Source organism: Alnus glutinosa, chromosome 1, assembly GCF_958979055.1.
Source record: "Alnus glutinosa chromosome 1, dhAlnGlut1.1, whole genome shotgun sequence".
Taxonomy (NCBI): Eukaryota; Viridiplantae; Streptophyta; class Magnoliopsida; order Fagales; family Betulaceae; genus Alnus; species Alnus glutinosa.
This window is the reverse complement of record NC_084886.1, coordinates 39,832,420-39,855,858: the sequence shown is the minus strand read 5'-3', so window position 1 is coordinate 39,855,858 and position 23,439 is coordinate 39,832,420. Positions and strand designations below refer to the sequence as shown.

The window sequence follows — 23,439 nt, the reverse complement described above, 5'->3', positions numbered from 1 at the left end:
GACCTGGTTCCTGGAGTGCCTTGTTTCAGATCTTGGTCATCATGAGAGGCACACTGCTCCTACATTCATTTCTGATCGGCAAAAGGTTAGTTATATTACTTGCATAATTTTACATATTACTTTTAGCTATTTTTTTTTTCTACATATAAACTTACCCATTTTGCACATTGGATTGATGTAGGGTCTTGTGCCAAGTTTTGATGTTGTTATGCCAATGGCGGATCACCGAATCTGTGTAAGGCATTTATATGCCAACTTTCGAGATAAAGGATTTCGGGGGGTGGCCTTGAAGGAATTGTTGTGGAAGGCAGCATCGGCATATACTGAGGTCGAGTTCAGATTTCAGATGGAAGAGATGAAGAAAGTCAGTCCTGATGCCTTTGACTACCTAGACAAGATTGACCCCAGCGGATGGTCGAGAGCATGGTTCAGTGACTATCCTAAATGTGACCTCCTTGTCAACAATATATGCGAGTGTTTCAACTCATACATCCTGAAGGCACGTGACAAGCCAATTCTGACGATGCTTGAGATGATTAGGAAGCAGCTCATGAGAAGGTACCAACTTAAAAGAGATGGCATCAACAAATTGAAGGGCAAGTTGTGCCCTAGAATTGTTGAGAAGCTTGAGGCCATTGGTGAGGCTGCATCGGACTGCCTATCCCGTTTTGTTGGTGATGGCATATTTGAAGTAGAGCAGGGAAGAAGGCAATATGCTGTGGATTTGAGGAGGAGGACATGTGGTTGCAGACAGTGGGAGGTGACTGGGATCCCATGTGCACATGCACATTCTGCCATAACATTTCATGGGCATAAACCAGAGGATTATGTAGATTCATGTTATAGCATTGAGATGTACAAGAAGGCTTATGCTCCCATCATATATCCAATGCCTAGTGAGGAACAGTGGGTAAAGACTGCGCATGATGTATTGGATCCGCCTAGATCAAGAAAGATGCCAGGCAGACCTCGAAAGGCCAGGGTAAGAGGTCCTGATGAGTCGAGAGTTCCTCAGAATCTTTATAGAATGAGAAAGTTTGGATTGAAGGGTAGATGTGGGATGTGCAAGCTAGTTGGACACAACAGCAGGACCTGTCCAAGGAAGGACCAGCCCTCGACAGAAGTTGATTTGCCTACTCCACCCCCAGCTAGTTTGCCCACTCCACCCCCAACAAGTGTAAGTCTCACTAACCAATATAGTTGTATAGTAGTTGATGTGCTATTAATGTATTATTTGATGTGTTATTAATGTTGGCCTTCAGACCCAAAGCGTTGGATGTAGCAGTAGTACAAGGGGAGGTGCACAACCAGCCTCCAACAGTCGAAGGGGGGGTGCACAACCAGCCCCCAACAGTCGAAGGGGGGGTGCACAACCAGCCCTCAAAAGGACAATTACTGGTGCTACACAGCAACCCACTGCCACTGCCCCACCTATTGCAACAGCTGAGAAAAATTTGGTACTTACTTTAGTTTAGTCTTTAAAATGCATCCTACTGTTTATTTGTCAATATCTCATATTTGAAATTTATGGCAGCAAAATCCTGTTGGACTTAAAGTGCCCAGCTGGAACAGGCAACCGCCAGCACCCAAACCATGCATACCAGTTAGAAGAGTGTCTAATCGAATCAGGGCCATGGTGTAGAGTGTTCCAATTCAAAAGGGTCCACCTGTTTTGATTGACCTCACAGCTAGGACTAGTACTGATGGAGGAGGGAGAGTATTTGGGTTGACCCCAAGAACCCCACAAGTTGCAGAACACGGTGTGGCGACAACATCCTCAACACCGGCGAAAGGAAAAAGGATCGCCCATACCATTGAAAAAGGATTACAGATTATGGAGTCAAAGCCGAAAAGGAAAAGACCAGAATGGAAGCATTGAAGTTTTTGTTTTCTGGAATATAATGGCATTTTGTATATAGGAAAGGGTTGGACATGTAGTTTATGTAAGTAGTTTGAATTGCATGCTGATTTCTTTTGGACAGATTTCAGTGTCTTTAAAAAACCTATGGTGTAGTGAATGCATGCTTTTGGTATGTTTGAACAGATTTCAGTGTCTTTAAAAAACCTATGGTGTAGTGAATGCATGGTATATGCATGGTATTGGTGAATGCATGCTTTAACACAGAATTATGTTTGGACAGAATTGGTAAATGCATGGTTTTGGTATGTTTGGACAGGTTTTGTTAAATGGGTTTGGACAGGTTTTGTTAAATGGGTTTGGACAGGTTTGGTTTGGTGAATGCATGGTATGTGCATGGTATTGGTGAATGCATGCTTTAACACAAAATTATGTTTGGACAGAATTATGTTTGGACAGAATTGGTAAATGCATGGTTTTGGTATGTTTGGACAGGTTTTGTTAAATGGGTTTGGACAGGTTTTGTTAAATGGGTTTGGACAGGTTTGGTTTGGTGAATGCATGGTATGTGCATGGTATTGGTGAATGCATGCTTTAACACAAAATTATGTTTGGACAGAATTATGTTTGGACAGAATTGGTAAATGCATGGTTTTGGTATGTTTGGACAGGTTTTGTTAAATGGGTTTGGACAGGTTTTGTTAAATGGGTTTGGACAGGTTTGGTTTGGTGAATGCATGGTATGTGCATGGTATTGGTGAATGCATGCTTTAACACAAAATTATGTTTGGACAGAATTATGTTTGGACAGAATTGGTAAATGCATGGTTTTGGTATGTTTGGACAGGTTTTGTTAAATGGGTTTGGACAGGTTTTGTTAAATGGGTTTGGTGAATGCATGGTATGTGCATGGTATTGGTGAATGCATGCTTTAACACAAAATTAGAGTGGACATGCATGCTTTAACACAAAATTAGAGTGGACATGCATGCTTTAACACAACCGGACTCAAATAAGTTCAGGTTCAACACACATACATTTTTCATTTCCAAAACATCATCCATTACGTACCAATAATGGTCTACATAAAGTAACCATAAACACATCACCATAAACCCTGCCCAAAACATCACCCTAAACCCTAAACATCATCACCCTAAATCTTCATGGTAACAACATACAATCATGTTTGGAATCGAATACACCCTTTGATTCTGATCCAACCATAAGCAGATACACAATCATCAATATCCATGTACATACAATTATTGTCTTATAAATCTTCTTCATTGTTTGGTAATTGATCCCCTGAATCTCGATTTCTTTACGGAGGGCAGCATTTTCAATCTCCATATTTGCCCTCAACTTTGCAACTTCAGCTTCAACTATAAGTCGGCATCGTTCGACTTCCTCTATCCCCATATTCGCCTTCAACTTTGCAACTTCAGTTTCAACCATTGTACGGCATCGTTCAGCGTCTTGAATCAAACTTCCATGCCACTCACGCAAACGACCTACCACCCTCTCTCCATGTGAACACATTTTGGGATCAACCCATTGCCAGAAACCACAAGCTCGATTTATCTGAAAAACGATAACAAAAATAAATCAAAAAATAAATAAAATAAAACAGACAGAAACAAAGGTTATTTCTAGCTTATGTTATTTGAAAATTAATCGTCGTAGGCTATCTATGCACTTTTCCATATCATTTCAAAACTCATTAATCTTCAGAAAATTAATGAGTTTAATACATGTATTGAATTTGATGTTGAATGATTATGTAAAGCAGGAACAAGCTGTGAATATGAAACTAAACAAAAGGTTTGAGAGAAAAATGATTCTCTGATTTAGTATTGAATAGCATAATCAACTGTACATGACTCGCAGTATATATATACCGAGTTACATGACTTGCTTTGCAAGTTATAATCTAACAGTCTAACTAACTAACAAAACAAAAGTCATGTGTCTATACAGAATTAATCACGTGTAAAAATGTAATCTAATAACATGCTCCAAAAAAAAAAACTAATAAATAAAAATCAACCCAGTCCATTTTTTTTTTTAAATATTTATATAAGTACAGTAAGAGGTAAGCAGCATTGCTCTTCATAAAAATTGCTGAAGATTTTCGGTTAAATTACCTTGTAATTTTGGCATTTTACAAACCTTCTACCAAAATTTTTTTCGGTGTAGGAGGTTAACATACAAGCCGGACGCTCGCAATAACAAATCGGCATTACTGCAGAAGTTGCCCCACTCGTTGTCGACTCCGACTCCGTAGAAGCAGTGCCTGATGGTTGCATCTTCGGGAAATGGTGCGAAACTGGTCAGAGATGTCGAAAATCGGAAGCCCACTTCGAAAACCCTAGTTCCTAGTTCTTGCAAAGAGCCGTTGGTGAAGGAGATGAGAAATATGTGCGAGCACGAGGGTGTATAAAGATGAGGTGAGGCGGGGGTATTTTGGGTAGAATTTCAGTCTGAAACGGTCACGTGACTTGCACGTGACCGACTTGCCGTCCAAAATAACGGGCGACTGGACGGATGGTCCATTTCGTTACACGCTGGCAAGTTCGGGGGGGTCATGTACCAATTTTTGTACATTGGGAGGTAAATCGCTACACCGTGGATAAATCAGGGGGGTGAAGTGTAGTTATCCCTATAGAAATAAAAAAATTTATGCTGGAAAAATTGTATTTGAAGATGCAAATATGAAATATTAACGTTTATATTTGCTTTTGAGATCGAGCTTCGACTTGTACACGCTATGAAATTTAAATGCAACACCGAAAAGGATATGGCGAATAAATTGAATAATCCATTCAATGATATGAATAACTGAAGCCAATTGTTAATTTTTCTTTGTTAACCATCAGCCAGCAATTATAATAGCAATACGACAACCTAATTGTATTAAATCATTGAGGTCCATGGGAATATGCCGACAAATTATGTGTGTTGTACATAGAGTACTGGCAAATCGTATATACACTTTCGTCTTCTTCTTTTCTTCTTTTCTTTTCTTTTTTTTTTATTTTTTAAACAAAAGATTTGAGTATTTCATTGATCAAAAATCACGAGCATAAAACTCTTACAACACAAACCATAAAACTCTGCAAAATCATAGCTACATACTATGAGGTTACAAAGTCATAGATACAAACAAAATTCTTACAATAAAGTGATATCTATGACTTTCATCTTCCATTAATCCATATACAAAAATAGTTAAAGAGTAAATTAATCTGCTCCGAGCAAACTAGATCTAAGTCAATGGTAGCCAAATATCCTAAAAATTTATTTAAACTAGCCGTGAGAGATAACCTCTCACACCGAACTATCCAAGCCATGACAGATAACCTCTCACACCTGACTAACCTTCATCCCATAGATCGTCCATAATGGCAGATCTAAAGAGAAGAAAACTCTTATTCAAATTAAAACACAACCAGCAAACAGCAACAGTAGACAAGGAGGAGATGAGCGGCACAACACGGAGGTATATGAACGAATGCATTGCAGAGATACCAAAATTGCTGATCTAATTGGAGAATAGCTACAAACAAAAGAAAAAAATCAGAATGGGAGGGGGAGGATAAGAGAAGTGAGTAGAAAGGGAATGGGAGAGGAGGAGGGGACAGATCTCAGATTTGTTTTCTGAGGGGTGAAGTCTAAGGTCGGCTGTTGGAAAAAGAAGGCAATTTGATTAGCCAAATATCGTCAGCTTATGGCTTCTAAAATCGTATACTTTCTGATGATAAATAAAAGTCATGAGTAATGTTTTTGGGAAAATTAATTAATCATTTAGTTCCTAAGGTTTACAGTTGTACTAAACTGATCCAAATGATATCAATAATACCAAGTTGATCCTTTGGGTATGTTATATTGTTATTTGTCCAAAATGGTTCATACCGTTAGTTGTTTGACAAAAACCATTAGATCCACGTCACAACCTATTGCCAATTAACACGTGATATGGCTGATGACTCAGTTTATTGTAAAATTACATATTTATCTTTAAAAGACAAAAACAAGAAAAATTTTAAAAAAATAAATAAATAGAGCTGCCCCTAATCAATTCAGGAGTGGCCTCCCCTCACCATACATTGGGTAATTGGCCGCCCCTTACTTAGGGAAGGGCGGCCAATCGCCTTCAGCCTCCCTTAGAAAGGAGGGAGGGGGACTAATCCCCCTCATATGGTGAAAGGATGTCCTCATCAACAGATGATCGAGGGGTGGTCCTCTCTCACTAGAGAGGGGCGGCCTCTCCTCGGAGGGGAGCAGCCGACCGTCTCTTACCTAACGAGGGGCAATCAATTACCCCTAGTATGGTGAGGACAAGCTAGCCACCCTTTGCTAGCTTTTTTTGTTTTTTAATTTTAAATCTTTTGACTTTACGAATAAAACTATGATTTTATAATAGACTGAGTCATCGGTCATGCAACATGTCAATCGGCAATTAATTGTTAAAGCATTTTTAAAATTAATACAAAATACCATGGGGTAGTTGGATCTTGGATCTCGCTACAAACACCAAGGGGAGGTCGAATCACGCCACAAATACCAACGGACAGTCGGATCTCGCCGCAAAACATCAAGGGACGGTTGGGTTTTACCGTAAAATACAAAAGCCGGCATAAAAAAATAAAATAAATAAATCTACAAGATCAAAAACTGGTGTTAGCTTATAACTCTGATACCATGAAAGATAATATAATACGAAATATAAATAAATAGACACAAAGAATTACGTAGTTCGGTATATGCAAAGACGAAGGCCCCCCTCAAGGCCCAAGGTTTTCCAAAAAAAAAAAAAATTCTTAAAAAATAAATAAATAATTTTTTAAAATTTTACCCTTAAAATTTTTTTATTTTTTTTTTAGTTTTGCCCCCCCACCCATATATTTTTATAAAGCCCGAAGGGCTACATTTTGCTCTTATATCTTTGAGTAATGTTTATAATATAACAAGCTCCTATTTATAGGAGAATTAGATAATACAAATAGACTTCAATTACAACTAGATAATTGTGACTACATGATAGACTTCAATTGTAACTATGTCATAGCCTTTGAAACATTCGAACAATTAAATAAGTACATGACAAATTCTCTCCCAGACTTCTCTTATAACCAGCAAGTGTGTTTTGTTAAAGAATTTTCAAAATTAATAGATTTGGAAATGTTTTACAGGAAAGGTTTAAAAGAAATTTGAAAAAAAAGAGTTTTACATTGGAAGAAGATAAAGTCAAGTTGATATTTATAAGGTCCAACTTACATCGAGTTATTGCTCTAAAGCAAAGCTTGGCGTATGCACTTGTGTGTATGTTCTAGCACCAGACGTACACGCACATGCGCACGTGCATGATAATGGGTTTGTATGGCGCTATTGGCGCCTTTGATAGTTTGGACGATGTTCATGATCATACGATATGGTAGTTTGATCTGAATCATATGACGCTTCTAAGGTGGATCCAACAGTTGGATTTATGCGATTGTTAGTAAAACCAACTGTATATGTAAGACTAGATGATCTACCGATTATAAATTTTAATAATTTTTAGATTAACCGTTAATTATTGCTAATTGTGAAATTACATGTATGATGCCTGAATAGACATTAAAACTACTGATCTAGCGCGATGAAAAGTCTACTGCAGACCAGTTTTAGAACACACAAAAAAAAAAAAAATTCTTTATTTGTAACGACCCACCCCCAATGATACAATATTATCCGCTTTTGGCTCCACAAACCAGACTTCCCAGGAGGTCACCCATCTTGGGATTGCTCTCGCATAAGCACGCTTAACTGTGGAGTTCTGATAGGTTCATCGCCATCACGGCTTTAAAACACGTTGTATCATAAAGGGTGCATTTATAAATATAAGCACATTCTCATTCCCAGGCGATGTGGGATGTCACATCACCCCCCATTGGGACCCAGTGTCCCCGCTGGCGACCTTCATGGGATCACCCCATTCTTGGCGTCCCAGCGAGTGCCCGCTGGCAACCCTCATGGGCTTGTGCACACTCCCACCATCTCAGGCTGGGCAATGGCTCTGATACCATTTGTAACGACCCACCCCCAATGACACAATATTGTCCGATTTTGGTTCTCCAAACCAGACTTCCCAGGAGGTCACCCATCCTGGGATTGCTCTCGCAGAAGCACGCTTAATTGCGGAGTTCTGATAGGTTCATCACCATCACGGCTTTAAAACGCGTTGTGTCATAAAGGGTGCATTTATACATATAAGCACATCCTCATTCCCAGGCAATGTGGGATGTCACATTATTCTTCTGTCTCTCAAAACATTTTATGGTTTTCAAATTCTAGTCTCTTTTTTTTGCTAGAATAGAAACTCTGAGACTACACACAACCAAACTAAAAAAGATTACTAAGTACTCCATTGTATCTTGAATAAATATTTGTTGTAACCCAGTACATACCAATTATTCAGAATAGGTGGGGGCAAATACTTTGTTGAGAAAAACGACTCAATTACGCTCCCTAATGAGCGTTTCATTTCCTGATTTATATTACTATTCTTACATGTTTGTCCGTCATATTATAAAGATTGTTGTTCTTCCAGATGGTAATTATATATATGAATATGATTGCTTTTATGTTCTTCTAGAAACTCCGGGAGAGGTCAATTGAGAAAAACATGTTTTTACCTCTAGTTGCGATGCCTCTGTCAGTTCTCCTAAGTTTTCGTTCTCATGCTCCCGGCATATGTCTTCAATGTACACGTGCGTTTCAGGCTTTTGGGATCCATACTCTGCTCGATCATTGCACATTTATTAGTTGATCTTAGGATGATAATCGATATTAAACCAAAATGGCGTTTTTAGTACGCCATTGAGATAATGTTAAGGTGGGCAGGAAGACTGGCCGGGACTCTCTGATCTTAGGAAAGTTAACCTCGAGAATGACGCCCTTTTCAAATTGTGATTAATCAAATGCACAACAGGACAGCCTTAAGAACCAAATGGAAACAAGTTAAGGAACAAGACTGCCTTAACTCCAACCTATAAAAACCACTTAATTCCCTGCCCAAGTTCAAGAAATTCTAATTCAAAAGTGCCTCTAGCTAGCTAGCTAGATTCAACCCTTCTAGGATATCATGGGTGTAATCGCATACACAGACGAGTACACTTCCCCTATCCCTCCAGCCAGACTGTTCAAAGCCTTGGTCATTGATGCTCACAACCTGATCCCAAAACTCCTGCCACAGGTTGTTAAGAGCATTCAAATCATTCAGGGCGATGGAGGGGCTGGTAGCATCAGGAAGATCACTTTCGCCGAAGGTAATAAGCTACCATACACTAGCTACTATATATACGTCGGTCGTTACAAATTTCACAAGTTAATTAGCGAGAAAAGTAGAGACAAAATAACTAAACATGATTGTAATTGTGCATGCATGCAGGTAGCCAGTTTAGTACCGTTAAGAACCGAATTGACGAGCTAAATGAAGAGACATATTCCTACAAGTATACGGTGATCGAAGGTGATGCCTTAGCTGACAAGTTTGAATCTATTGTTCATGAGGTCCAATTAGAGGCAACAGCAGAAGGTGGCAGTAAAAATAAGATGACAACCAAGTACCATACCAAGGGTGACATTGTCATCAAGGAAGAGGAAATCAAGGCTGGCAAGGAGAAGGTGCTGGGTATGTACAAAGTTGTCGAAGGCTACCTCATCCAAAACCCTGATGCGTATGCTTAATTACGAACCATATGTTCTAAATCAGTCAGTCTCTTATTTCTACTGCTTAATGTTGTGGCTTTTGCTTTTTCCTCTGTATAATCTCGCCTTTGGCGTGATAATAAGTCTCACTCGTGTACTTCTTCCTCCTGTGAAGACACTCTAGAAAAAACAAGTCTGGCTTTGATGTTGGAAAACATAAACGTGGCTGCTGTTGTTGTTTCATGCTATATATATTAATAAAGCATTTCTACGTATATAATGAAAGAGACTTGAGGGGCTGTTGTACCATTGTTGTGCGGGTGTAGTGTAAATAGCATTTTCCATAATGAAATGATGAATTCCTTTTTATTTCTCGTTCTCTAACTCAGTTTGTATCGTCTGATGGGCTTTTATACTCGGCCACTTTGTTAACGTTCATCCACGCATCCCATGCTCTAATATGATGAACTGCAAACTAATCCTAAAAATCTGCATTTTGAATTCATTGTGCTGCCTCTGCCTTGTAGAAACTACCCATCGGTTCATCTCGTTCTAGTATATATTTTAGAATTTGTTCATGTGGTTCTAAACCCGTTATATGATTTTTCATAAACCTCTTATAAGATATAGGATTTGATTACCTTTCTTAGCTCACTCCACATACCTCATTTTTCTTATAACTAACTAGAGTCTTATATAATGTACACAAATAAATCAAGTTAATAAAATCAAGATGTAGCCCTATTGTAACGTTCCGATAAATTATTAGCTGAGAATTAACTCATCCATACGTCTTCCCATCTAATTCCTCCAAAGAATAAGATCAAGGGATCTCTAATCCTCAAAAAAGAAATACTAAGCAGCAAAAACACATGATATCTCTTGCAACATTAATAATTACAACCAAAAAACAAACTAAGAAACATCAAATTAACTGAAATTATACACTGTACATGTCATTAACATATATAAAAAAATCAAAACTAAACTTTAATAAGCAAAAACATGCCTCAAAACTGTAAGTCTACAACATCACCCGAAAATCTTGCAATAAGTCTTTTAAGTGTTGACTAGATCTCTATGAATCTATGATTACTCCAACCAGACGCAACTGCCTCAAGGTCCTTTTCGTATCTGGCATCAAAAGGCAATCTAACTATAAAATAACACATGTTTTATAGGTGAAAAGATATAAGCATAAGTCCACGATTAAATAATTACATAATAATATACATGGTGCATGTACAGATTATCATACAGTGAACTCATTTGTTAAGTAAAAGGTTATAAATCACAGGCAATAACATAAATGGAGTCCTCTGTTAAATAAAAAAAAAATGGCATGGTAATGCATTATAGATATAGTACATTATAAATTAAGTAAGCATGTCATATGTTAAACATCCATATGATTCACCCGCGATACTAACCCCTTCTCTGCAAGGTTGGCGAAGTCCCGATAGACCTGTAATATAACATCGACGCCCCAATATTGCCAATTACCGTCATCATTAGTAGCCCGACCGGATTTAAACTTCGGGTGATCCACACCACTAATGATGGCGTAGTTGTGCACCAATTACCTAAAAATCATTGTATCCAAGACCAAACATAAAAGTAAATCTATTTAACCATAGGATTAACTTGTATAATAGTAGCCCATGACCGTTATCCCATGAGACGATGTACCATGTCATACATGCAATTAATTAGTCTTTTCCATGAATATTGCACGCTTTTGTAAGAGGAACTCACACAACAACACATCCCTTTCTAAATCACTTGTTTACACTAAAAATGAAGTTCAAATCATTATAAAAACTATTTTGTGCGAGTCTTAAGCATGCATGTTTGATACATAAAATAATCATTTATAAAATAATTGTAATAACAAGTATCTCTATGAGTTTTACTCACCTTGCTCATATGTTTTCCGCCAGGGTAATTTCCTTGACAGTCTACAACGTCCAAATCTATGAAACAATCTAATATCAGCATCTTATTTAGATGGAAATACCCTTAAATATAAATTAGGGGCAAAATGGTCATTATGTCCGACCATTGATTATTTGGTTATCATGTCGATCGTTCAATTTCTATCAATCAATAACCCTACCAAACGTTCGGTAGTCTGACAGAACCTCCATTTCTACTAAAGGTCCAACATTTTCTTAATCTAACACGATCTAAGGCTCTTTTAAGGCACTTAATACTATCCTAATCCACAATAACATATTCATACACATTAAGGTACGTCCAACATCATTAGGTGACTAACCTCCATTAATCTTGTCTTAAAACCTTAACACAACCCTACAATATTAAACCCATAACCGAGATCTACAAGCTAGAGTTGTCTAAACCATAAAAACAAAACTAACAGAAATTAAACATGCTAATAACAACAATTTTAAGCATATGGTACTACCTCTTCAAGAAGATAAGACCAAAAGAAACTCCTTCTCTTTCCAAGCCTTCACTTTCTCTAGGGTCTCCTCAAACAAAAGGTGGCAAAAATAGGGCTCAAGGGGCATAAGGATATATTTACAGGTGTGTAAAGGTATTCAAAAGGGCTAAGGTGTCTTATCCCTTTTTAAAAAATTTATAAAAAAAAAAAAATCATCTTCTGATAGGTATCAAATGTTTATTGTAAACTTCAATCGTTCGAATCCAACTTTGAACGTTTTGAACCAATCATTGTTTGAATCAAACTTTAAACGTTCGCCCAGTTAGAAAATCCAAAGAGTCCAAAACTCTACCTCCTAACACTTGGAATCAATTCCATCACCCTCTTACACCAAGTAGAGCCTACTTAATCCAACTTAAAGGTTGGGGTATTACACCTATAGATCGCTTCCTGATAGTGGGCGTAGGCCTCTAAAGCTCAACCACCCCAAAATTCACTGGAAGTTTTGCAAGCACCTCCACGTGCCATCCAAAGCCGTTGACGTTTTCTTCACGCTCCAACGATTTCTACTGTAAGTGTTTTCACGTACCTCACTTGTTACCACGCGCGTTCATTGGATTCGATTTGTCTGATAGGATATTATCCTACAACCTTATCCACAATTAGGCCCATGGTTTTCAAGCCCAATTATCAAACCCAGTCATCGCCTCTTAGCCCGCCAGTGTAACGGCTCAAGTTGGCCAAGTTATCCAACCCAAGTCGGGCCAATCATTGACCCGTTAAATATTGCCCCAATTATTCAGCCCAATTCAACGAACCACATCAGCCCAATTATCCAACCTAAGTTGGCCCATTAGTCGACCCAATTCAACAGCCCACATTGGGCCAATTATCCGGCCCACCCCATCACAAACCACCGTTCGGCCTAGTCTTCCGTTATCTATAGTGTTACTTGATGGCCACCACTCATCGCCATCTTTAGCCTCCCTCCACACCAGCCATCATAGGCCACCATGTAGCCCATCACCGCGGGCCATTGTTCTACCCAGCCCACCACTGGCCAACTTCGACTAGCCTATTGTCAACCACCATCTGACCCAACCGTACTCTAGTCGTCATCCACCGCAATCCTCCAACCACAATTACCTACTTCTTCTCCAACCATCTCCAAAGACAAGTTTCCAATCGACGCATCATGCTGACAATTAACATTCGGCTCATGCCAGTGATCAAGTCAACTATAACAACTCAACAACGAGACATCTCAAGCAAGTCAACTACTGAGTCAAGTGAGTTAAAAAAAATGTAATGCTTAAAAAAGTCAAACTTATATAATATAGGATATATATATTCTATATTTGTGTTGATTTTCTTATTAAGTATTTACCATACATATATGTTGGCTACGTTTCTAATTAGCTCACTTCACCTACCTCATTTTTCCTATAAATAGTCATATGTAACACAAATAAATCAAGTCAATAACCTCAAAAATGTAGTTCTATGGGGTACTATTCTAAATGATGTGACATAGGATTCTAGATCATAAATGAAAAAGAATGTGAAAAAAGCTAAGAATTAGATGAGAATCAGACCCATAGAAACAGCACATCATACTTACTATTGCTTTTACATCCTTTTAATTAGGTAGTTTGAAAACAAAACAAAACAAAAAATACCTCGCCGCTCTCTCAAAAACAAAAAATCCTCTAAGAAACTCTTGTTGTTCTCCCTTTTGAACCCCCCAAGCTGGAAGCTAGATTTACCACCGCCCATTCATAAAGACAGGTGGCTATTTGGCCGCGTAGCTACAGTAACCGCTATTGTAGACACGCGACGAATTACAGTTATTTTTGTAGTGCATGTACTGGCTTCCCCATCCCCAAATCCAGCACGAACCATCGCCAACCAACGTCTCCACTAGTGCCTGGGACCCAAGCACCTCCCTCTAAACCTGCGCGCGAGGCACATGCGCCATCTCTTCCAGTGGTTTCCAATTCTATCACTTTCTCCTTCAATAAAGTGGGAATGGTTATTGGGGAAACTTCACATAAGGGTATCAAACTATAGTGCTTTTTCAATTAAGGGTACCAATGTAGCAAAACGTTCAATTGAGTGTATGAATTTATCAAAATCGTGCAATGTAGGGTATTCCGTCACCCTCCGTTCTAAATCGATGACGGAACCCAAAACACGTGGATTTCACGTGACTTTTTAAGTGAAACTTCCAATTATGCCCCTCACTCCTTCGCTGGCGTTGTCCGCTTCGTCTGTTATTTTCTTGGACTTGTTGGGAGCTAGACAAACCAAAGGATAGCAAATCTCAGTGAATTACAGGAAGTCACAAATTTCATGATGGTGAGCATTATCCCTGGGTGCTCGGCCATGCATCCTCATCCCATATGCAAGCGCTTCGCGGTCATCGCATCCGCCAAAGAAGGACACCTCACTGGTCGACGAGAATTCCGACCAAGCACTGTGCCCGGCAGAAGACACACTCATTCACTGCATGGAAAGAGCTTCCTAGAGACCATGTGGAGGATGACAACGCATGGAGAAACACTAACAATAGTTTCATTGTTAGTGTTTTTAACGTTAATTTTTTTTAACAGGCATGGACTCCTACTTGTTGCTACTGGCGTGGACGATATGCGTGCATGAAGGTGGTGCCCATGCAAAGCGTGAAGTCCAGCTTAGATTCTTGTTTCTTTGCGGCAAGTCTAGAGCTTGGTTGATGCAGACGTTAAAGGAAAACTTGTTCCTAACAAATCCTTCCTAGATTCGGATAAAATTGGTATTGGTGATTTTTACAATCACCCCATCTCCGATCTCCTCTTTCAAGTAGGTGGTGACGAAGGGTGCATGAAGCAGTTAACAAAAAGAGAAGAAAAAAAAAATCCTCTGTTTTGGAACATAAAAACATAGTTGAACAGAGACAATCCTCCTCCTTCCTTTGCTGCTTGGTGGAGTGAAAGAAATTAATACTAGGCTAGGAGAAAACATAGGATTTTTTGTTCCAACTCTGTTTTTATGTTCCAAAACAGAGGATTATTTGCTTGGTTCTTTTTCCTTTCCTTTTAGTTTTTTTTTCTGCTCTTTTTCTTAACTGCTTGATGGGCGTGTATAGCTTCATTTCCTTTTGTTTCTTCCAATACTGGTTGGACGCACTGAGGCCAAGCTTTCCTCCACTACTCATTGGAGCTATCATACAAAATCTTCCATGGAAGCATATCCTGCACGGTGCACCTCAACGGACCAATCCCTAAAGATGGAGGCAGAGATGAAGAGGCCGAGTGGTGGTGAAGACGAGGAAAACATGAAAGATCTCCAAACATGCTGCAACTTAGCAAGCCCAGCATTCTCTCTACCAAAGCTGTGCATGAAAACCAAAGGACACGATTCCTTACCAAAATTAACACAAAAACATGTGTTAATATCCAAGGTTAAGGAAAAGCTGCACCGAAGTAAACACACGTCTTTCTTGAATAGCATCAGCTCTTTACAAATTGAACTCCAAGCTGGCAGCACCCAAGATTCATATATGGCATGTGGAAGGTGCCATTCAATGCAGCACCGAATCCATAGCATCGACACACTTGATTCTTTCCAAAAGAAGAGGCCAGTCGTGACTTCCTTAAGGAGCAGTTGAATCCAGCCATGGAAAGCTAGCGGCTTGCTGCATGTGGCCACCGGCGACGAGACCAAGAACACCTTGCACTTGTGGGACGCTTAGTGTGGAACAGTTACCGAAGTTGGAGGGAATCGTGCCCATCAAAAAATTACGCGAAAGATCAACGTCGGTGATTGAGGGAAGCGTGGAGATCTCCTAAGGGATTATACCTGTTAGGGAATTGCGGCTCAGGTTCAGAGACAGAAGCCTCTCGCAGTGACTGATATCCCAAGGAATAGAACCATTGAGAGAGTTTCCTTGGAGCTCGATCTTGTAGAGGCTTCGACATCCAACGAAGTCTGGGATTTTGCCTATCAGCTTGGCGGAACTGGCCGAGAAGACTTGCATGACCGTGGCGTTCCAGAGGTTGTCGGGCAAAACAGAGTCAAATTGGTTTTGGGAGATGTTGACGTACGCTAGGTTGATGGCATTGCCGAAATCTTCCGGAATTAGGCCAGAGAAATTGTTGGCGCTGAGGTCGACAAAGGTGAGGTTCGGAAAGGACCCAAAACCGTATGGGATAAAGCCGTTGAGCTGGTTGTTTTGAATCCGAAACCGAGCCAAGGAGGTGCAGTTGGTCAGCGATGTCGGGAGCTGATCGACCAACCGATTGGAGAGGAGAATGAGCTTAAAGAGCTTGTTTCCAAGGCAGAGGTTTTGTGGGATTGGACCCGTGAGCGAGTTCGTCGACACGTCCAGATGCTGTAACTTGCCGTTGGAGCCCAGCTTTTGAGGGAGAGTTCCGTTCAGCGAGTTTGTCCATAGGAGTAACGTGTCAAGTTCCGGTAACTCGCCGATATTTTCTGGTATTTCGCCGCTCAGCTCGTTTTCCAGTAGGCTGATCCTGGTGAGTCTCTTCAAGGAAGCTATTTCTTGAGGAATTGCCCCTGATAGCTGGTTTTGGGACAGGGCCAACACCTTTAGAGCTTTCAAGTTCCCGAAACTTGCCGGGATTTCGCCCGAAATTCGGATCTTGAAGAGCAGCAACTCCTCAAGCATCGTTAGGTTTCCGAATTCAGGTGCAAGAGTGCCGGAAACATTGGTATTGGAAATGTCCAAGTACCTGAGATTCGATAAGAAGGATAATAAATTTAAATGAATATATTTTTTCTTCATAGAGGGGCATAAAGGGAAAATTTGTTTAAAAAATCACGTGAAAGTCACGTGATTTCACTTCCGTCATCGATTTAGAACGGAGGCTGACAGAATACCCTACATTGAATGGTTTTGATAAATTCATACACTCGATTGAACGTTTTGCTACATTAGTACCCTTAAGTGAAAAATCGCTATAGTTGGGTACCCTTTTGTGAAGGTTCCCCATGGTTATTTCTTTTGTCTAGATTGTTACGCAGCAAACTCCATTGTCTAAGGATGTGGGAAATGTGATATTCATCTACCGTTTCATCGCAATCATTGACAATGAACCCTTTTTTCAGTCATCCATTCATTGGACAGCATCACATATATACCACCTTCATGGCGGCCCTCTCCTCAACCTTTTGGTAAAGGAATTATGGGATTAGATCCCTTTAGATTCATCTCCCATTTTATTTTTAGTCTTTATTCGTTGCACTATTATGACTGGATTTGGGGTGTTTGTTAGGGTCCCCCACCCACTCCTATTGTAGTATTTTCTTTTTTTCTTTTTTTATGTTAATATTATGGTTATCTTGCAACATTTGTCTTCAATATGCTTGTCTTGGGTAACAGATATCCATGTTTCTGTGCATTGCACATTTAATTATTAATTGATCTTAGAGTGATGATGGAGATGGAAACCTCTTTTCGAAATCAAAAGGCCGTTTAAACACGCCATTTAGATCCATACTTTTGTACTTTACATTTGTATTAATTAACATATCAAACTCTCTGATCTTAGGAAAGTTAACCTCAAAAATAACGCCCGGCCTCTTCAAATTGTGATTTTTCAAATGCACAACAGGACAGCCTTAAGAACCAAATGGAAAAAAGTTAAGGAACAAGACTGCCTTAACTCCAACCTATAAAAACCACTTAATTCCCTGCCCAAGTTCAAGAAATTCTTATTCAAAAGTGCCTAGCTAGCTGGCTAGTTTCAACCCTCTAGGATATATATCATGGGCGTAATCACATACACAGACGAGTACACTTCCCCTATCCCTCCAGCCAGACTGTTCAATTAAAGCCTTGGTCATTGATGCTCACAACCTGATCCCAAAACTCCTGCCACAGGCTGTTAAGAGCATTGAAATCATTCAGGGCGATGGAGGGGCTGGTAGCATCAGGAAGATCACTTTCGCGGAAGGTAATAAGCTACCATACTCTAGCTACTATATATACTTCGATCGTTACAAAATTTCACAAGTTAATTAGCGAGAAAAGTAGAGACAAAATTACTAATTAAACATGATTGTAATTGTACATGCACGCAGGTAGCCAATTTAGTACCGTTAAGAACCGAATTGACGAGCTGAATGAAGAGACATTCCTACAAGTATACGGTGATCGAAGGTGATGCCTTGGCTGACAAGCTTGAATTGATTGTTCATGAGGTCCAATTTGAGGCAACAGCGGAAGGTGGTAGTATAAATAAGATGACAACCAAGTACCATACCAAGGGTGACATTGTCATCAAGGAAGATGAAATCAAGGCTGGAAAGGGGAAGGTGCTGGGTATGTACAAAGTTGTCGAAGGCTACCTCCTCCAAAACCCTGATGCCTATGCTTAGTTACCATATGTTCTAAATCAGTCAGTCTCTTATTTCTACTGCTTAATGTTGTGGCTTTTGCTTTTTCCTCTGTATAATCTCGCCTTTGGCGTGATAATAAGTCTCACTCATGTACTGCTTCCTCCCGTGGAGACACTCCTAGAAAAAACAAGTCTGGCTTTGATGTTGGACAACATAAACATGGCTGCTGTAGTTGTTTCATGATATATATATTATATAAAGCATTTCTACATATATAATGAAATGATGATTAATTCCCCTAGTTCTCATTCTATTGTAGTTAATTTGTATCTTCTCATGGGCTTTTATTCTCGGCCACTTTGTTATGACCCATCTACGCAGCACATATATAAATGCCGCCCGAATATACTTTGCTCTAAACCAGTTATAATTAATCTTTAATTCTTTTCTTTTCTTTTCTTCTTCTCTTTTTTTTTTTTTTTCTATTTTTCTTTGGAATTTGCTTCACAAAAATTGAACTTAAAGATCCCTGTAATTACTTCTTTATTCTATACATTTGGGCATGTGGGTGGTGCAAAACCAGCAGGATGGAAATACTGTCTCTTTGATCGTCTGGGAGCCAAGTTGAAGTACTCGATCGTAAAGTGAGACTTGCCCCACAACTTAGATTAAGGAGTTAGTATCATACTCAGCGGCGGAGCCAAACATTTTAATAAGAAGGGCAAATAATTTTTTTTCTTTTTAAGTAAGGGTTAAAGTATGTATATATATATATATATATATAGCCATTTTTATATTTTTATTTTTATTATTCCCTTCAAATTAAAAATCAATAAGCAAAATTGTAAAGAAAGTTTTTTGAAAAAAAAAAAAAGGTAAAGAAAACCGTTGTTCAAAGATTTAAAAAATGAAAAATACAATTAAAAAGCCTTAGTTTCTATACTGAAATTGAGAAATTTCAGTTGAATGAACTGTGTGCTTCTCGGCATTCTCGCAAGACTTTATCTGGATGACATGGCTCTTGAAGCTAACATTTTTTTATTCCTTTAGTTAAAACAACCTACTTTAACTAATACAGTAGCCCATTAACTATTATAAAAAAAAACATTATATTCTACACAAAACACATTCTACTAAACGCAACAAAAAACAAATAAAACACGTATCTTCTAGACTTTTTCTAATGCCATCTAGCTAGCTATATTGAAATGAATCCCCATTTGACGTTATCTTTGCCACGCATCCTTAGGAAATCGAGATTTGCTAGGCATGTGACTCCTCGAGTCTACACCCTGTCTTCTTCCAATGCATTACTTTACTAAACCCCTTTCATTTACTTTGAATAAAACATCTACAACTTTGTAAAGCTTCATTCCATTGTTACTCTTCTCAAACATGTATGTTGCTAACTATGAAATATTAAAGGAAAAACTTTTGACAATGAATCTATCGTTCCAAATGAGATGAAACCACTTGAAAATATGATAAAAGGGAATAGGCCAAAAAAATTTCTTGCTACGAACCAATTGGCAAAAAAACCTTATAATTTTTTATTTTTTTACCTTAAATTTTTTTTCTTCTTTAAGGGTGGAGGGGGGGGGGCGGCCATGGCCTATACACCCCCACGCCGTCCATAATCATATAATGGAGACCAACAGATTCATCACTTGAGGTCCAGGCACTCCATTTTAAAGTACTGATTAAATGATTAAATTTATTTTTTCCTATCGCCTTAAGCTTTTGGAATAAGTGGTAGTTTAACACTCCACTTGTTTTTTTATGGAATTTGATAGTAAGGAATACTTTGTTATTTATGCATATCCCAATGAGCTCTCAAAATATTTTGATATCACATGAACCTTATTGCAAATCAAGGAAACCATATAAACTGATTTACATGTTTTCTTAAAAAGAATTCTTCAATCTCGTGTCAAATTGTTCGACATCCAAAGCCTTTAGGCCCATATTATAAGTCATACCAAACATAGACTTTGAATGGAGAGTAATAATATTAATAAAATTCATACCAAAGCCAACTTAAACTAAATTTCTGCATATATAGCTACAAATTCAAGGTCTTCCTATCCCTTTCCCAAAACTATTCCTAGATACATCTAATTAATTCATTCATTCCATCTTTCCTTTTCATAACATTTCTCTAGATTCTTAGCTTTAGCCATTATGGGTGTCACCAAAATTACGCGGTCATTTGCAACTGATCAGGTGACTCCCGACAGGATGTTCAAGGCCTTGGTTATTTGGAGTTTATTTGGTAGGAGCCTATTCTTGAGCATGGCTACTCTCGTGAAAATAACTATTTTCTTACAAAGAGGAGTAACTATTCATCTAAAAAAAATAAGAGAAATAAACAACATTTTACAATCAAAAAAAAATAAATAAAAAAATAAATAAAAAAAAAAAACCTAAAACATTGGCATTTTGTGGGTGGCCGACCACCCCCGTTGCATTTGCGGGTGGTCTTCGCCACCCACAGAATTCCTACGATTTAGGTTGTTTTTTTATAAAAATTAAAAATAAAAAAATAAAAATAAAAAAAAATAAAAAAAGAGATTTAAAAACATAAGAAATAATGCGGGTTTTCTTAGTAATTTTGGTTCAATTTCAGTGAAAGCATGTGTTATTATCAAACTGAGGAATATGAATAATTATTTCATTCCACTATCCTACATTCCTAATAATAGCTATTATTTTTTCTAATCGAATAGTCATTCTGCGTACCAAAACTTAAAAAAAAAAAAAAAAAAAAAAAAAAGCAAAACAAAAAAAAAAACCACTAAAATTGGCCCAAAAATTGTTTCAAAATCGTTTATAATATGCCCAAAAAAGAGGCCCAACGAATGCTCAAAATACTAAAATAGGCCAAAAAGGCTCATTACTTGATATGTGGTTAGAGGTGGGTTTTTCTTTCAACAACCGCACGGATAGCATTTAGTAACTGCACGGCTAAACGGAAGGATGCAGTTACCTAAAAATGATAATCGCATAATGTTGCGGTTATAGATGTGGTTATAGACAATAAACGCATTCACATTTATAGCTCTATGCACATGGAAAGGGTACCCATAAAAAAAATTGGAGCTCATATCACCTGTTGCTGAATTCCCTAGAACTGGCATTGTCAACTTTGGGGTTTCACATGAAAACCACTTCCCAGTTGCCTAAAACATATAGAAATACAAATATTGCATCCAACAATGATAATTAATCATCTTTCACAGACTTGATGTTGTAATATATAAAACACATGCAAAATGATTATTGAGTATATAACTATGAGCGTAGAAAGGTTTGAATCTCACAATAAAAAGATATTATAAGTGTGAGTGATTAATATATATATATATATATATATAGCATAATTAAGATTAAATTCATAAATTTAAGTTTTTGAGTTTAGTGATGTTCTATTATATGTACTATATTATAAATTTACTAAAAGACTCCTCGAGTATCAATCTCTCTAACCATGGCAATTAATAAGCCCATGATTCTTTGTCACGATGACTTGGAAAAATCAACTTGGTTTGTGCATCTAGGAATTATTTGACGCATGCGCCCGCAGCGCCGCCCATGTGTAATAGCATATGAATAAAAAAGAAATTTCGTTCGGGTTGAATTTTGAACATTGAAACAAAAGCAGTCCAAAACCAACAAAAGTGGAAGCCCTTTGAAGTTTGAAGTCCTCCATTTCTTTGGCTGCGCTGCTCGCACATCTAACTTAATTCTTATCTTTCTTAACGATGAATTTACGAAGCCTACCCCATATACTCAATCTATATATAAATATATATAGCTAGCCAAAGTGATTCCCAAGTTCTCATCACTACAATCTACAAAGCCATGGGTGTCACCAGCTTTCCACAAGAGTTCACATGCCCGATTGCCCCAGCAAGAATGTTCAAGGCATTGATCTTAGACTCCTCCAACCTCATCCCAAAGCTCTTGCCACAATTCATAAAAAGCATTACTTTAATCCAAGGAGATGGAGGAGCCGGAAGCATTGAACAAGTCAACTTCACTGAAGGTTAGCAATCTCGATCTAGCTAGTACATAAACTTGTTTTAACCTGCCATTGTTTTCATACATTAATAACTTGATCAATTCATGTTTTAATTTAATTAATTGTTTGTTTCGATCATCATATATATATATATATATATATGTAGGTAGCCAATTTAAACATGTGAAGCACCGAATTGATGAGCTTGATAAGGGCAATCTAGTGTGCAAGTACACCATGATTGAAGGGGACCCCTTGGGTGACAAGCTTGAATCTATTGCTTATGAGGTCAAGTTTGAGGCCGCCACTGATGGGGGATGCATCTGCAAGATGACAAGCAAATACATCACTAAAGCCGATTTTGAAATCAAAGAAGAAGATATTAAGGAGGGCAAGGACAGTGCTATTGGGATCTACAAAGTTGTGGAAGCCTACCTGTCGGAGAACCCTCAAGTCTACGCTTAATTAGTTCCCTAAGATGTTTCGATTCTATATATACGCCATACTAGTCGTTCTTTGTTTGCTCTTTAAATTTTTATTTTATTTTTTGTCATATGGTTTCCTAGCTATACACTTTGATTACTATATGCCCTGTTTTGTTGACAGAAAAAGGTATATATGCCCGTTGAGAGCCAAATTTACAGTTCTGTAGTTTGCAAATCCTTCTGATGTCATTCCTCTCCTTTATGTCATCCAAATATTCCGATTGCGTTTCTTTATTCAGCTCATGGCCATAATTAACCCAAAACAATGACGAAACACTACTTAATTCAAAAGCTTAATCATGTGAGTTCGTGACATCTTTTTCGATGTAGAACTTGACAATTTTATACTCACATATATATACTCAACAAAATCTCCTCCTCATGTATCAATCCATTAACAAATCGCTATACTTTTCCTTGAACGGAAGTTTTATGATCAATCATATGGGTCATCTCTAAAATCACTAGTATGGGCTATGTGGCTTTTATTCATGCCATTCACCTTATCTTAAGAGAATCTTTTAGTAAAACCATAATATAAAATGCTCCACTCAACCCAAATGCCTAGGCCTATGAATTTGGCCCCAAATATGTTATTTTAATCGCTCACACTTGTGAGATTTATCTTTTT

The 23,439-nt window shown here is 38.2% G+C and overlaps 2 protein-coding genes and 2 pseudogenes across 2 annotated transcripts; 3 read left to right on the top strand and 1 right to left on the bottom strand.

Moving 5' to 3' along the window:
* The first annotated feature begins 8,987 nt into the window (after positions 1-8,987).
* On the top strand, positions 8,988-9,592 carry LOC133858903 (major allergen Pru ar 1-like). The gene is made up of 2 exons (XM_062294354.1): positions 8,988-9,171; positions 9,294-9,592. The coding sequence occupies exons 1-2, from the start codon at positions 8,988-8,990 to the stop codon at positions 9,590-9,592; spliced, it is 483 nt and encodes a 160-aa protein (XP_062150338.1).
* Positions 9,593-15,594: 6,002 nt separating this feature from the next.
* LOC133860020 (leucine-rich repeat receptor-like protein kinase TDR) lies at positions 15,595-16,746 on the bottom strand (annotated as a pseudogene).
* Positions 16,747-17,614: 868 nt separating this feature from the next.
* LOC133881011 (major strawberry allergen Fra a 1-2-like) lies at positions 17,615-18,664 on the top strand (annotated as a pseudogene).
* Positions 18,665-21,957: 3,293 nt separating this feature from the next.
* On the top strand, positions 21,958-23,015 carry LOC133881020 (pathogenesis-related protein STH-21-like). The gene is made up of 2 exons (XM_062319989.1): positions 21,958-22,347; positions 22,490-23,015. The coding sequence occupies exons 1-2, from the start codon at positions 22,164-22,166 to the stop codon at positions 22,786-22,788; spliced, it is 483 nt and encodes a 160-aa protein (XP_062175973.1). The 5' UTR covers positions 21,958-22,163; the 3' UTR covers positions 22,789-23,015.
* Positions 23,016-23,439: the final 424 nt, after the last annotated feature.